General features: G+C 37.5%; 1 protein-coding gene and 1 long non-coding RNA gene across 3 annotated transcripts in view; one reads left to right on the top strand and one right to left on the bottom strand.

The window, feature by feature from the left end:
* Window positions 1-6,270: 6,270 nt before the first annotated feature.
* soga1 (suppressor of glucose, autophagy associated 1) overlaps window positions 6,271-16,320 on the top strand; it is a 56,886-nt gene continuing 46,836 nt past the window's right edge. For both annotated transcript variants that reach the window (XM_051880205.1, XM_051880204.1), the window contains exons 1-2: window positions 6,271-7,385; window positions 8,961-9,185. In XM_051880205.1, coding sequence (XP_051736165.1) covers window positions 6,537-7,385; window positions 8,961-9,185 — 1,074 coding nt within the window. In that variant the 5' untranslated portion in view covers window positions 6,271-6,536. The remainder of the gene's footprint in view (window positions 7,386-8,960; window positions 9,186-16,320) is intronic.
* The window catches only part of LOC127504999 (uncharacterized), a 100,538-nt gene continuing 96,337 nt past the window's right edge, over window positions 12,120-16,320 (bottom strand). The window contains exon 4 of the long non-coding RNA XR_007927538.1: window positions 12,120-13,110. This is a non-coding gene — a long non-coding RNA (uncharacterized LOC127504999). The remainder of the gene's footprint in view (window positions 13,111-16,320) is intronic.

Genomic DNA, 16,320 nt, shown 5'->3' with positions numbered 1-16,320 from the left:
TTTCGTCGCCTGACGGGTTACGTCAGAACAAAACCATTTGCACAATAATGTGTTTATGATGCAGCTTTTGCTCTCTTAATCTCAACAACGCTTACTTTTAAATGACTAAATATGTAACACAATAAATAAATATGCTTCATATATGCTAGCGTAGAGTTTTAATTATTTGGTTTAATGATTTAATTCATTACGTTCATGATATACATGATATACATTTTGTTATGGTATATAGCCTATATTTTGTTACATACATAACATACATTTTGTTCTCTGAGCAACACCCATAGCTGCCTCTCATTCCAGGCATTTATTACACATTATCTTGACATCAAGTTATTGAACCGAACAGCACAACCTTATCATATGTTACAGTCTGTTCTATGAACAGCCTTTCAGGCTACTCCTGTTTCATTTTAGGCTAATGTTCATTCCAAGAAATGCCCAGTGAATACATATAACGTTGATCGGTCATTACCAGAGGTCATTGAGAAAAATGTAAAAAAGTACAGAGAAGCAACTTGAAATAGACGTGCTTGCATGCTGTGATCCTCAAATATTGCAATCTTTGTGACAGCATGAAATTTATTGAGTGTAATGAAAAGCTTGTGCATCATAAATATAAATTTGCTCTGTTTTATGTCTCTCATTAATAATGGAGGCAGACGTCACTGATATACGCCACTGTTCCCAGCAGCACAGCTGACCTGCACTGACCTTACTGCTTAATTGGACTTATTGAAGTGTGTGTGTGTGTGTGTGTGTGTGTGTGTGTGTGTTAGAAAGAACCTCTGATCCTCACAAGGAGAAGAGCCCTGAAAGTTTGAAACTTTATGTCACTTTGACATATTGGCCAAAATAGATTGTATGATGCAACAGTTATCCAGCTACGAGATAAATTTGTGCTTGTCTAGAGCCTAAAGCCACATATTCATCCATGCAGGACAGACCAGACAGTCAGCTATCAGCAATAAAACATTATTATAAACATTTCATCAAAAACCATCATGCCATTTTGTTCGCCATCAGGGTACAATTATTCCTGCAGTGTTGTTCCAACAGATCTCAGAGGACTAAAGAATGGGGCTTGACTACAGTAAAAGGGACTCTTTCATCCAGCATTACACACGCCAATTACACCCACTGACCCTCTACAACATGGCTTTGTTTCTGCTTGCATAGAAAGAACTGCCCTCTCATCACTGATGCATGAGTCTGACTCAGTGTGTGTAAAGCGAATCTTTATATCACGGTCAGACAAAAGTAACGTGGAGCCTGGAAGCAAATGTAAAACATGATCATTTATACAATACATTTTAGGGTCATTTCTTTGTTAAGGTGTCTGTTTTTTATTATCCTCTGCCACCGCTTCAACCTTTGAAGTGACAACCGTGTTGTGCTTGCTTAATGTGACCATGAGGTGGCACTAGTGATTAAATTAACACACAGAACATCTGTTGAATGATTTGCTTTATTCTGTGTGTTGAGCTCATGTCTCTGACACAGATGTTGTAATATCCACCCTTGTCAAGATATAATTGCTGTATGCACATTAATGTCTACTCTATGGCATAGAAATAGCAAAGAAACTTGTATTTATTAGAACCTATTTATATTTCCTTCATCCCACGAAACTGGTCCTACACATCTATCACACAAATTCAAAGCTTCTGTGATAAAAACAGAGTATTAAATAGGACCTAAAACTCTTATAAAAAGTATTTTAACAAACAGTCATGGAAATGAGATGCTTAACTTTTGGAAAAAGAAAAAAAAAAATTATATGAGTTGTTTTTTTCCCCTTTGATTTTATGTGAATTTAAATGAAGTTTAATACCTGTCAATTGTTGAAGAACACACACACACAAACAGGGTTGTAAATATCTTTCTTTAAAAGAAAAAGGTTTGTTTGATCACTTTATTATTTTACTAATGGGTTAATTTTATGTTAGATAATAGTTTATTTAACATATGTAAGAATTATAACAAAGAAAACATGGAAATGTGGTTTTTCGGCTTTATTTTATTTATTTGTTTTTTTGATAATTTTAATTTATTATCAAATATAAAATATGTGGCTGTAGATAATAGTTTATATTCATAACCAAGAAAACATGGAAATGTGGTTTTTCGGCTTTCTTTCTTTCTTTTAATTTAACTTAACTTAACTTAACTTAACTTAACTTAACTTAACTTAACTTAACTTAACTTAACTTAACTTAACTTTATTTTATTTTATTTTATTTTATTTTTAAAGGACACCAAACATTACATTTGTGGTTGTAGATAATAGTTTATTTAACATATTTAAGAATTATCATAAAGAAAATATGGAAATGTGGTTTTTCGGCTTTCTTTTTCTTTTTCTTTTCTTTTCTTTTCTTTTCTTTTCTTTTCTTTTATTTTATTTTACTTTATTTTATTTTATTTTATTTTATTTTATTTTATTTTTAAAGGACATCAAATATTAAATTGGTGGTTGTAGATGATAATAGTTTATCTAACATGTAATTATCATAACCAAGAAAACATGGAAATGTGCTTTTTCAGCTTTCTTTTTATTTATTTCTCTTTTTTTTATTTTATTTTATTTTTAAAGGACATCAAATATTAAATTGGTGGTTGTAGATAATAGTTTATCTAACATATGTAATTATCATAACCAAGAAAACATGGAAATGTGGTTTTTCAGCTTTCTTTCTTTTTATTTTATTTTATTTTTAAAGGACATCAAATATTAAATTGGTGGTTGTAGATAATAGTTTATCTAACATATGTAATTATCATAACCAAGAAAACATGGAAATGTGGTTTTTCAGCTTTCTTTCTTTTTATTTCTTTCTTTTTATTTTATTTTATTTTTAAAGGACACCAAATAGTAAATTGGTGGTTGTAGATAATAGTTTATCTAACATATGTAAGAATTATCATAACCAAGAAAACATGGAAATGTGGTTTTTCGGCATTATTTTATTTTATTTTATTTTTAAAGGACAACAAATATTAAATTGTTGGTTGTAATGATATGGGCTTGTTCTTCATTTACCCAGTGTTTTCTGCTACTTTAATATTTTACTTAATATATTTTACTTATTTAGTTAAAATTTTAAATTAAAATAAAAATAAAGTAAAAATAATTTTGATTATTTTTAATTTAAAAGAAATATATATAAGTATGTCTTAATGTGTATGTAGAGTCCACATGATGCATTTCTCATCAGACAAGACCAATAAGGATTTATGAATCCACTTTCGTCACTGTCGCCACCACAACCATTACATGGAGACGAGAGGGCTGCGGGTCCCAGTCCTCACACACTCTCCCTCCTCAGAGACAGAGCAACAACAGCAGGCAATCCTGTTAGTATCATTATCACAGTTATTTAGGCCAAGTATATAGGACAGGAGACTAAAATACTGTTTAACATTAATTAAGCCCACCATGAAATAGAATATGTGATATCCGGCAGCACAGGGGATATTTTCTGTGTCTCCCTGTGGGTTTTACATTCCTCAGTCTAGTGTGGCAAGGCTGCTTGACAGCCATTACAGTCATAACAGTAACAAAATCCCATAACGTCTCAAAAACTGCACAGATAATTGCTGTCTTACAGGAAATAAATGCAGTCCATTTTCTGAAAGTCTTATTTATCAGTACTATAAATATGTTTTACAGCAGTTTTGTAGCATATAATGCCATAGTGTGCATTGATGTGCATTGATTTGCTCTTCTTGCAGAATTTATCCCAATAGATTTTACCATGTAAGATGTAATTTGCTCTTTTTGATAAATAAAACTAAAGAACAATACCTGGCATAAAAAGAAAACACTGCGTGTACGCAGTAATGCACCATCTGTGGATGAATCAGTCAATCAATAAAAGTGAAGCCTCTCAGTCTCAAAGACTCTGGAGGATTGGGACAAACCCCCTTCTTTCATGTGGCACTGAGAACGCCTCAGTCAGCACAGATCCCAAACAGCTCCTCTGTCCTGTCTCCAGCAGGGTGTTCTTGTGGGTAAACCAATTAACTATGTGCTTATGTGAAGTTCAGGGAGCGCCACCTGTGTGGGTCCCAGAAGGGGCCCTTAATAAGGCTCTAGTGTTCGGCCAGAAGCACAGTCTCTGAATAAAGAAATCATTACAGCCTAATTATGGTGCATATGACCTGTGCGCACATTCCTGCCTCATCATCCAGCCTCCCATTCCACTGCTAGATGCCACTTGCTGTATTCAGCACAGAAGAAAAGATAAATGACAAGGGGTGTATCTCAGTAAATTATAATATTTTAAACCAAAAAAGAAAACAAAACAAAACAAAAAAACAATGGGATAAATGCTTGTTTTGAAACACTTATTAAAGTATAAATGCAATAAACCCCCACTGGAATACAATTATTATAATTAAACATTATTACATTATTGCTAATACAAATAAAATACAGAGTAAGTTGTGGAAGATTTTTTTTTTCAACTGTAGCCTATTTCATATTTCAAAAAAGTAGTATTTATCAGAAATCAGTGGTTCCCATTGTAACAACTTACCTAATATACTGGGGTCAAAAGGTCAGTGTGTTAAATGGGCTGGTAATGATCCTTTTTTCTTAGGCAGTAATGATGGAAATTATCAATAGCTTTTTTCTTTTTTTTGGTTGACTGGAAAAATCAACCTGTGAGAAATATTCACTGATGTCAAAAATGTATAATAAGCCAAGACAGTAGATAAATGACTGAAATGTCTGATAGAAATATTATTGTTTTAGCCATACAGCTGTGTTAGGGAGACATCAAACAATTAAAGATTAAAAGAACCCTTACTTCTAAAGTTTTATAAAACTTGACTCAGTACTGGCCTATTATATTTCTAGAGGGAAAACATTAAAAAGATTCATTAAATCATTAAAAAGTGCTGGCTCATAATAATAATTTGTTTGGGAATAGTTCAAAATTCACTAAAGAAGTCGACTCACAAAGACATTTGAGCAGGAATTGGACAACACTTTCTGCCTTGTATCTTAAAGCTGCAGTCCGTAAGTTTTTCCTCTTTGTTGCCATCTCTGTTTGAAACCTGCAATTACAGTTATTTGTGGAATTATCATCTTTACGTGGGTTGTGCATCAGCACGACTCCTCAGCGCGGATGAATCTAATGTTTGCTGTCAGTCACCGCACCGGTGTGGATACTGTACTTCAGAATCACAGATTGTAGTCTTGAAGTATGACCAAAGTAAGAATTTTCACTGGAAAATGTCATCTGAACAAGTAAGTAACATGTCTGCCACTTTTGTTCTGACCACCTGGAAAAAAAAAGCATTACAATAAATTGTGCTGCCAATGCTGATTAAATCTAACGATCGCTTAGCTCGGATCACGCCAAACCATGCTAATTATTATTATTGTTATACTTTGTTCTCAAATTGTTAATATTAACAACATCAGCATTGCGTGACTATGTGTATTTAGTGTGTAGTAATGATGCAAAGACGAACGGCTGCATGCTCGAATTTCCCGTGAAAACCCACCAGTACCATCCAGATTATAAAACATTATTACAAGCTTACCGTTATGAATCGGGCTAAAGTAAGGAGATAGTTTTGAACACTGGCTGGTTATGTACTTGCTCAAAAATTGAATTTGAAAGTGAACTAATCCTTTAATTACTCACCCTCATGTTGCTCTAAACCGACGAAACCAGAGCCGGAGTTCTGACGTAGAACACGGAAGTGCTGCACTGTGTTTACTACGTCAACTGCATGTTGAACCACTGAAGTCACAGTGACTATTTTTACAATGTCTTTACTAGCTTTCTGGGCCTTAAAAGTGGTTGTTGTGTTGCAGTCCAGATAGCTCACAGATTTCATCAAAAATGTCTTAATTTGTGTTCCGAGGATGAACGAAGGTCTTGGAGCAACATGAGGGTGAGTAATTAATGACAGAATTTTCATTTTTGGGTGAACTAACCCTTTAATGATCCACTTAAAAGAGTCGACTCATAAGAGTTATTCGTTCAGGAATCGGAATAGCCTACAGTATGTTTTGCCCTGCAGAATCAGTGAATATGTATAGCAAAAAACTATTATAATAGTTCACATTATTATAATATAGCTAGGCTACTGGTAGCCTAGACTATTTTAGTACAGTGTTTCGAAAACACCCGTTTGAATCGTTGAAGGAATGAAGAGTTCATGTGCCGTGTCTTGGTGGCAGTAGTGCTCTGCGCGCGAGCATCTCCACTCCAGTGATCCATTCGTCACGGTCAGAGCCGCTATCTGGGCGGGGAGAGAGAAACCTCACTAACACTCAGCAGAGCAGAGGAGCAGTCGCAATTCACAACTGAGGACGTGCACGGGAGAATATCTTGCAGACGTGGTGAATACAAGAAAATTTAAGCATCTAAATCCAAGCAATCACATTTTCTTTTGGATTTCCAACGGTTTTGATGTCGGCTGATCTGGTGTGAAGCGTTTACCAGTTCAACTTCTGTTTTTTTTGGGGAGAGGAGGTACATTTCAGCTTCATTCGTGTCTTGTAAACGGAATGAATGACCAAGACAAAGGTTGACACCGGTTCCCCGACGCATTTTGTCTCGTCGAAGGAGAAGAGGCAAAAGCAGAAAATGGAGAGCAGCACCGGCGAACAAGAACAGCCGCCTGCGCAGCCGCCACAAGTTAACGAGAAAAAGAAAATACACCGGGCACCGTCTCCAGCAAGACCCAAAGATGTGCCCGGGTGGTCCCTCACTAAAATCCGCGGAGGTATCGGCACACCGACGCTGAGCGTTAAACCGGGGGCTATATATTTAGGCGGCCGCATGTCCAGACGTAGCCCGGTTACCGGGAAGGAAACAAAAATAGAGAAGAGTAAACCGACCGGCAAGCCTGCGCTATCCGCGGCCGGTGCTCAGAAGAGCAGCGCGAAGTCTAATAAAAGCGGTCGAAGAAAAGTTTCGGACGCCAGCATCGGATCGGATGATTTAAGCAAGGACTCCGGCTGCGCTCCGGGGAAACTCTCACCCACCGACAGCAGTTCCGAGCTCTCCGACTGCGTCTCCGAGGAGAATAAAGTCTCCACAGACGCGCTCAGTAGTGACACCGAGACCAGTAGCCGCGGGGGGATCGACGGCGATAAATCGGCAGCAGAACATGGACTATTGGACAAGAGTGGTCAAACCAAGACCAGCGTGGAGAAAGACCGACTCTCGCTAGGAGTGGAGACCGCAGAAGGGAGCGTCTCTCCCGGCGATGAGCGCTCCCTCACCTCGTTCGACAGCAGGATGCCCGCCAGCACATCCTTGGCGTTTTCGGACCTGACTGAGGAGTTTATAGACGGGATGCATGAGGAATTAATCAGGGAAATAGAAGAACTCAGGTCGGAAAATGATTATTTAAAGGTAAGATAATGATTATGTTCTTATTGTAAAATAAAACATAAACATCAAAGCTTTATAGTAGCAGCACGGTAACCACTGTTTCCACCAAAATGTCATAGTTTTACACTCAGGTTAAGGTTTCAACTTGATGTTATTCTCTAGTCCTTTAAAAGAAACTGGTGTGCTGGTGCCAAAAACCAAAACACTGATCTCAAGAACATATAATGCAACATCAAAACCCCCAAATGACCAGCTAGAACCAAAATGGTACTTAATAATGCAAAAGAAGTTCTTTTCTGAACATTAAGAAGAATTTATATATATATATATATGGTAACACTTTAGTATAGGGAACACATATTCACTATTAACTACGACTTTTTCCTCAATAAACTCCTAATTTCTGCTTATTAATAGTAAGGTAGTTGTTAAGTTTAGGTATACTCAGGTATTTTTTTTGTGCTCATGATTATGACACTATAATAATGAAACCAACTCAAATTGAAAATGCTAATTACTGTATTCGTTTAAAAAAAAAAATCATATAAAAGTGGTAAATTAATTACACTATTAGGCCACTTAGAACTGAATTAGGCCCACTGAATCAAGAAAATCAAATTCAGAAATTAATAAAACTGAGTAGAAATGACAGAAATGGTTGTGAGATGATAAATGGCTGGAAACCCAGATTTTTTTTTATAAAGATAAAATATGTTTTACAGTGTAAGTTGTCACAATAACTGTAGTAACTGCTGTATTTTGGTGTAAACTAGTTGCAATTTTTGTAGGCTCACCAGTATAATACTGTATTACTGCCATATATCATTATCTAAATGTCTGTGTTCCTTAGCCAGACATGCCAGTGTCTGTGTTCCCCCTAAAACTGGAAATACTGTATTCATTCATGTTGCAAGACATATATTTAAGATCCTAGTTTACTATTTGCTTTCTCCAGTAATACTATGAGTCATGTGTAAGAGCTAAACACTGATTCTTTTGAAATCTCGGTTTTCATAAACTATCAGAAGACCTTGACGAAACCAAATCTGTTTAATTTGCCATGCCTAATATAACAGCATTAAAAAAGGCTAGTGGTTATACTCGTGTTTCTTGAATAATGCAGCTGTTTGTACAGATGCTGCAGCAGTCCACTGCGCCCGCGCCCACTTTTCACTCCATTGTTTATCCGCGCGCTGAGCACGTGACGCTCTCTGCAGTAGTTGACCTATATTCACTGGAAATGTGTGACAGCACGCGGTGGCCCACCGCCTCTGAAAGCGGGATGAGTTTTTTACCCATTTGAGGTATAAATAGTTTATGTGGGTTTAGAGCCATGTGCTTTGTAAACATTGCACTATTGTGCAAGTCTCGAGGAAAATCATAATGCAGCATAATGAATCTGATGCATATATTAGTTTTCACACCGCCCTTGATCCTAGGTCAGGGGCATCATAAGCACTTTTTTGAAGGGTTGCCAGTGGCTGGGCAAATATTGGATATTTTATCATCTAAACCTAAAATGTATAATACACACACACACACAAAAATGCATAGTCATTTCTAAACTGATACATTGTTTGTTTGTGTGTATATCAGGATGAAATGGAGGAGCTTCGCTCTGAGATGCTGGAGATGAGGGACATGTACTTGGAGGAGGATGTTTATCAGCTCCAGGAGCTCAGACAGCAGCTGGATCAGGCCAACAAGACCTGCCGCATCCTGCAGTACCGCCTAAAGAAGGCAGAGAGACGCAGTATCCGCGTGGCCCAGACCGGACAAGTGGATGGGGAGCTTATCCGCACACTGGAGCAAGACGTCAAGGTTAGAGCGATACTGTGTGGCTTAGTAATTACAGATAAAACCCAACAAACATATTCTGTTAGATATAGCTGGGCCAGAACCATCATAGAAAGTTGAGGGGGACAAGCCCCCCCAATAATTGGAAATGGTCAAACTGTCCCCCCCCCCAATATTTGATGCTATTGATGCTGCACTGCTGTACTCCATTATGCACAGCTCTGTTTATTGTTAGGATGACAAAAAAAAGTTTTAAAAGTTACATTTTCAGGCTGGTCTGCTTCAGCGATCTAACAGCGCTCATCACTGTCTGAATAAGTGAGCTGGCCAATCAAATCAAAGAAAGCGGGGCTTACTGTTCACAGTGCGAATTCCAATGCGACGCTTTCATTTAAAAGTGCACTTAATTGTATTCACTGTGTACTTGTAGTGCACTTTAAAGTATATTTCAGTTCACCATAAATGCTTGTACATTAAGCAGTAAACTTATGAAATTACATATAAAAATGTACTTAAGTACTTAAATTCAACTAATTGCATTTAACTTTAACTTTAATACATTTTCATTTAAATAACATGGACTTAAGTGTCTGAAATCATTAGCCAGTTTGCATTTAAGCATATTCTTTTAAAGTATATTATTTCCATAATAAGTTCTTTTTCACAATGTAATCCCATAAGTGAATCTCCTGAAACATCCAATGATGTAAACATCTTCAGTAGACTGTAAGATCATGCTTTAGCCTGCATGTCATGCACCACGCAGGCCGTCTCACATGGCTGTGGACACAATACTTCCTTTCTCTGGTCTGTCAGAGGGAAGAGAAATAACCATGATGTCATTCCCATCGGCACTGCCTCGCTGTCTGTACTCTTCTTTTACATGGCTGATTTGTATACAGTAACAGAGGGAAGGAAAAGGAGGGAGAGTGATTTCCTCTGCTAAGCAAATGCTGTGGCTCTCTTTGTGCTACTGAGACTGACTATGGCGGACTTTAACAAGTAACATTGTCACACTTAAGTTTTACCACTCAGGACACAGCTGGTAAGGATCAAAAGCTGTAACACACAATCGATGAGGCGAGGCAAGGCGAGGGGGATGGTGTCTGCAGGAAAACATCTCAGCCTCTGCTGAATTCTTTAACTGCTGACAGGAGTCTCCTAACACAGGGTCAATTGTCTCCCCATGCTACCGGCACAGCCAGGTCAAATTACACTGATCTTCGCGGCTCTTGTGCATTCAACTGGTTGAAATTGCTATCACTGTGACAGACACACTATGCTTTGAAGAGGAAGGACATTGTTTCTTTAAGTTCAGCTTAGCACAGCAACAAAACACTGTGTAGATCTAAGTTATATGAAGATAACTAGTGCAACAACCAGTACTTTAAAATATACTTTGAATGGTTGTGTAGCACATGCTAAAGTATTTAGTTAAGATTGTACAGTAGCTGATGGCCTATATAAAACTCTTCTGTCACCATGTTGAGAGAAACCGAGAGTAAGCGCAGACGTGTTGTGTGTAAACATGGCGGTTATTGTAGTTCTAGACTAAATGTGAACATGCATTTACTCATCTCACTTGCACAAAAACAGAGTCAGTATTCCTCAAAATGAATAAAACAGTGAAATGCAACCTCAGAATATTGCACAAACCTGCAATAATTAAATATATTAAATTAAACAAATACACTTTATGTATTTAATCTCAATTTATTAACCAATGTCTTTGTTTCTGATCTTCGATGATCCAATTCAACCATACAAATAAGCAAAAATGACTTTAGATAAACATCACGTTTGTGATCAGCCTGAGGCTTATTAATTTCACTTTTGGTGTGAAAGGACCTTTACATTTGCCAAAAATAGAACTTTTTTATTGTTATTAAAAAACAAACAAGCAAGCCCAGCGTATCACAATATTGTAATACACAGGGACGTGCAGAGAGTTCCTCAGGGGCAGGGGCTCAAATGTAAAAAAGGGCCAACGTAAAAAAAAAAAAAGTGTGTCAAATTGGATACATTACTATTTTATGTTTTTTTCATGAAGTCTCATCAAGCCTTCATTTATTTGATCAAAAATACAGAAAAAACAGTAATATTGTGAAATATTATTACTACAGTTAAAATAATGGTTTTCTATTTTAAGATACTTTCTTTGAATATACTTTTATTTCTGTGAAGCAAAACTGAATTTTCAGCATCATTACTCCAGTCTTCAGTGTCACATGATCCTTCAGAAATCATTCTAATATGCTGATTCAGTGTTGGAAACATTGCTTAATATGTTTTATAACCTGTGATACTTTTTCTTTCCAGGATTTTTGATGAATAAAATGTTAAAAAAGAACAGCATAAATTATAGGAATAAATTATATTTTAAAGTACATTAAAATAGAAAACCATTATTTTAAATTGTAATAATATTTCACACTATTGCTGTTTTTGATCAAATAAATGCGGGATGAGCTTAAGAGACGTTTTTCATAATGCTGCATAATTATCAAAAGTGGTAATATAATAAAGTCCTTTCATGTCACCATTTCGCAGTGCATTGTAGTCAGTTAACATCCATTTTGTCAGCGATGCAATTTGATTTATAAAATGAGACAAACCGCAGCAATTGCTCCACAAATGCAAGCTCGTCTGTCCATGTAAGTTTCAACCGATTAATGAATTAGAATGGAAAATTACTGCTCTACTTCACATTGTCCAATGAAATTTGAACTTCTTGTGCCATATCATGATTGGTTGGTGTATTATACAAGACAAACGGGCATTGATGAATTATGTAATATTTTAAAATACGTAATATATAGATTTTTAATTAAATCGATACACTAGCTTTGATTATTGATGGAAAACAAAGTTTAAAAATTGTTTAGTTTATTTTTTTCTTCCATCAGTACATTCACCATATATGGCTCAAGAGCTAGGTTTCAAACAGACTGTGGAAAATCAGTCAGCCAGTCAAAACGCACACAACCCATAGCAACTCGTTATGGCAAATTTTCCAGCTTTTGAGCGATTCGTTACTATTGTACACATTGTCATGTTAAGTATAATTTAAATGCATTTTGTTTTATTGACCACAATATTATCATTGCTATTTGTCTGAGAGGGGCACTTTTGAATAATTTCGAAAAAGGGCAGGGGCTTAGCCCCCAAAGCACCCAGCAAATAATTGGACATAAAATACTATTTTGAGTTAAAAATATTGTATTATGTGAAATCCACTGCCCCAAAACGATGCCACTGTGGAGAGCCAGTAATTACCATAGATATATGTGCATGCATATAAAATACAATTTTATGATGACAACTGATATTTATTATCCATTGACAACACTGTCGGTATATTTAGATCTACTGGTTGAGTTATCTGCCCGTAATCTGAAAATGCCAAATTATTACTGGCCACTACATTACTAATTATGCTCTATATGTTAAGTAAAACCCTTGATTTTAACGGACATGACCCACTTATCGGTTGATGTTTGGTACTTTCCAAATGAATAAGCCTCGTTCAGAGGTCAGTGATATTCTGACCAAGAGGCTGTGCAAGACAAATGTTTTTTTCCCCTTGGACTTACTGTGATATAAGAGTTTCCCGTTCAAATTTTTCCCATCTTGCTCTGGTCTCTCGGGACCGAGGGGGAGGGGATGATGTCATGGTCAGGCGGGGGTAGGGGTGAAAAGGGTTGATGGAAGATTTGAATGTTTGTAAGATCTCTGCACCATTTCCTGCTCTCTGAAGCACTGGCCTCATTTCTCATCCAATGAGAGCAACGTCTCCCAGATCTGTCAGGGGAAGGACGGAAAACAGCTCCACACCTTCTCATCAGCTGCTCTGGCTTATTAAATTGGGTTTGGAGAAACACTGTGGCTTCCTCTTTCCCTCTGTTACCCATCTGAGCTTCTCCAGTCATGTGCTCATGCAAAACAACAGCTGAGAAACAGAGACAATGATTACAGCTGTAGGAAACAAAAATCATGAATGAGAGCTCTTTAATTCCTTACATTCTGATAATCCAGTGCATCAAAACTGTATTACTCCCTTTATAATCAATGATTAGCAGTGCCCGTGTTATACAGTTTGCAGGGTAGTTTTCGGCGGAAATAGATGTCATTATTTTCATTTCTGGACAAAACCTCTGAGACAAAGTTAATACTTTGAAAGCTAAATTCCAAAGGATACTTCAGTTTTGATGCAAATGCATAGTGTATGCGTACAGCAAGACTAATAGCCTTTTAAAGTATACTCCAAATTTGAGCAATAAAAAAAGTCTGTGTATTTTCACATATTTATCAAATAAACTAATATTAATTAAACAAATTAAGTTCTTCAGGTACAATAGGTTTATTTAACATGTAGTTAGAATTAGTACAGAAATGTAATAATCACATGTAAAAATAAAATATTGCTGTATTAATTAAATATAAACTTATTCTTATTAAAGCTAAAGAAAAGTTATTATCAAGAGCAATAAATTATTTTCACTTTTTGTTGGATTCACATTAGGTATATTAGGCTGCTGTCACTTTAAGACCAAATGCACAGATCCATAATACTGATACACATCCGGTTTACACCCAACTGTTTACTTTCAGTTAAGACATAACTGGCTGTGTTTACATGAATTCTCCACAAGATGGGCATTTTGACATATTTGCGTGTGTATTCAACCATTCAAGCACACTGAATTCACAATTGCATGCTGAGAGACACGCTTAGTGAGTTTTTTATGCTTATTGTGCTTAATAACAGTTTTTAATATCGAGCAAGTCCCAAATTCATGATCGCCTTCTGAGAGGCAGCTTTCTGTGCGCATACTTTGGCAGTGGGCCAGTCAGCACGATCACCACACTGAGTTCCTTTTCAGGACATATCAAGCATGTCCTGCTCTTTATATTCTCATCCATGCATTTCATCACCCTGAAGTGTCAATAGTGCTATATATTTACATTCCATGATATATACTGTATAGCAATATCTCTAACGATTTTATACCGACATTTTATATCAGGGTAATGATATCTATCGTCATACTGCCCAGCCGCATACACATGAAATTAACGCTACATGCACTGTAGGTATATCCTAGTGTAACCCCTCCTGTTCGAACTGCCCGCTCCAAGAGGGACTCGAACCCTGGTCCGCTGGCATGGGAGTCGGGCGCTCTAACAACAAGGCTAAAGACAGAAGTCTCTAACGTCAGTCGCTAGAGTGTCTCTTGAGATCAGGGGAGTGAGGTTTACATGCACAGCTCTTACCGGCCTACGGCCATTACACTCACCCCCTAAGCCTCACTCCCATCCGGGTCACGGCACCAATATGTAACCCCTCACACAGGTCCTACTCACCCCACTCTGTGCGGGCCTCGATCCGGGTCTCCGGCGTGGGAGTCAGAAATTCTAACAAGGAGGCATATGTGCAAAAATTAAAGTATACTTTGAGCTTAATGAGACATGCAATGAGTGTCCTGACCTATAAAATAGCAACCTATGAGCAATAAAATTTCCTCTGGGCAGAATGAGAATAATAAAGAGGAAGTAAGGGTGACAGATGCTGATAAGCAAAGAAAATACTGTTTGGTCAGTTTGGCCTTCGCCTGTTCAGATATCAGCTTAGCAGCAGCATCCTGGAGATAAGAAGAGAGAAAAAGGCACATAGTAATGAACATCTCCTTATTGTGTAGCCGGTTTGGTCCCCTCTCGGTCAAACCACTCTATGGATTCCAGGAAAGCTGACTCTGAAACCTCACTGCCTGCCTTCTCCCTTCATAATCATGTATGTGAGAAGAAGTGCATATGCATAATCATCCATGTGCTGCATTCACATGTCAAAGTCAACTCAAATAGCCATGGAGCAAGACAAAGCCCCACTTACAGCCCAGATCCTAAGCTGGGAGGAAACTCTAGAGGAGGCACATTTGAGATAACTTGGGTCTCTTTTTTTCTAGAATAAAAACTGAAAAGCAGGAGACTAAGTCTCCATTTACTTGCCCTACATTTTATCTCACTGAATATCCTGTTTCACTCAGAAATGCATTGCATTATGTAAGTAAAATGGTTTGCAAATGCCATTTTAGTTGCAAAGGCGGGATTTGTAAAATTAACACGAGAGTGACATATGGGTGGAAGCAGAAATGGACTGGCAGATGCATTTAAGGTGTCAATCCATTTAAAAAATGTAGCAACCGTGTTAATGGGTTTCTTTCAACACAACAGTATTTGGTGCCCTTGGACTGTCTTCATATGGCTCATCTGAGCTGCATGTGCTTATAGAGGTTAACCGAAGGGCAGCTTGTTTTTTCTAAGCAGGGTAAGGTTGAGGTTACAGTGTGAATGTGCCCGGGCATCTGTCCCGCAGATGCAACCAGATACAAATCTAGAGGGAAGTCATTTAAAACGACCGTTTGCACAGCAGAGAGGCGGAGCAATCCTGAAAAGCAAGATCAGAGAGGAGCGACACACACACATAATCAAACCCAAAGACAAACAAATCCCACAAAGCCATTTACATATTTGTCCAAGTACTACTGATGAACAGTCTTGGGCTCATGCAAATATTCTTTGATGGCTTATTACACTCCTTTGATTTCATGGTGCAGCAGATATAGCAGTTTGTTGTTCTACATCAGGCTGTGGTGAGAGGAGCGGACAACACACACACACACACACACACTGTGCTTCACTACCCCTTTTCCCTGTTGATCTATAGGTGTCCATCTTTTTTTGCAAGTAAAAGCAACAAAAGGCCGTGACATTGTCAGTCAAAAGCAGGTGGGTGTCGTCCAGACAGAATGGAGGGAGGAGTGAATGCAAATAATCTGGGGCCAACAGACACTTTTGGTGCTCTGATAATTAAAGAATTTGTATGACAATACAGACGCCCAATTACCATAAAACCCTGGGCCTATGGTTTAAAAACATGCTCTACACTATCATGAATCGTGGCATAGATTCATTCTTGCTTGGCTGTTTGTTCTTAGAAATATTGATATAATAAAATATATGAGCAATATCACACGAGTAGCCGTGCAGTATGGCTGTATATCAGCACGGCTGTGATTCAGCCATAGGTAATCACAACGTGCTGATATACAGCCATATCGCACGGCTACTAGTGTGATATTGCGGTTATACAACAGTTCGA

The sequence above is a fragment of the Ctenopharyngodon idella genome, chromosome 22 (genome assembly GCF_019924925.1).
Source record: "Ctenopharyngodon idella isolate HZGC_01 chromosome 22, HZGC01, whole genome shotgun sequence".
NCBI classification, from domain to species: Eukaryota; Metazoa; Chordata; class Actinopteri; order Cypriniformes; family Xenocyprididae; genus Ctenopharyngodon; species Ctenopharyngodon idella.
This window is presented reverse-complemented; position numbering and strand designations above follow the sequence as displayed.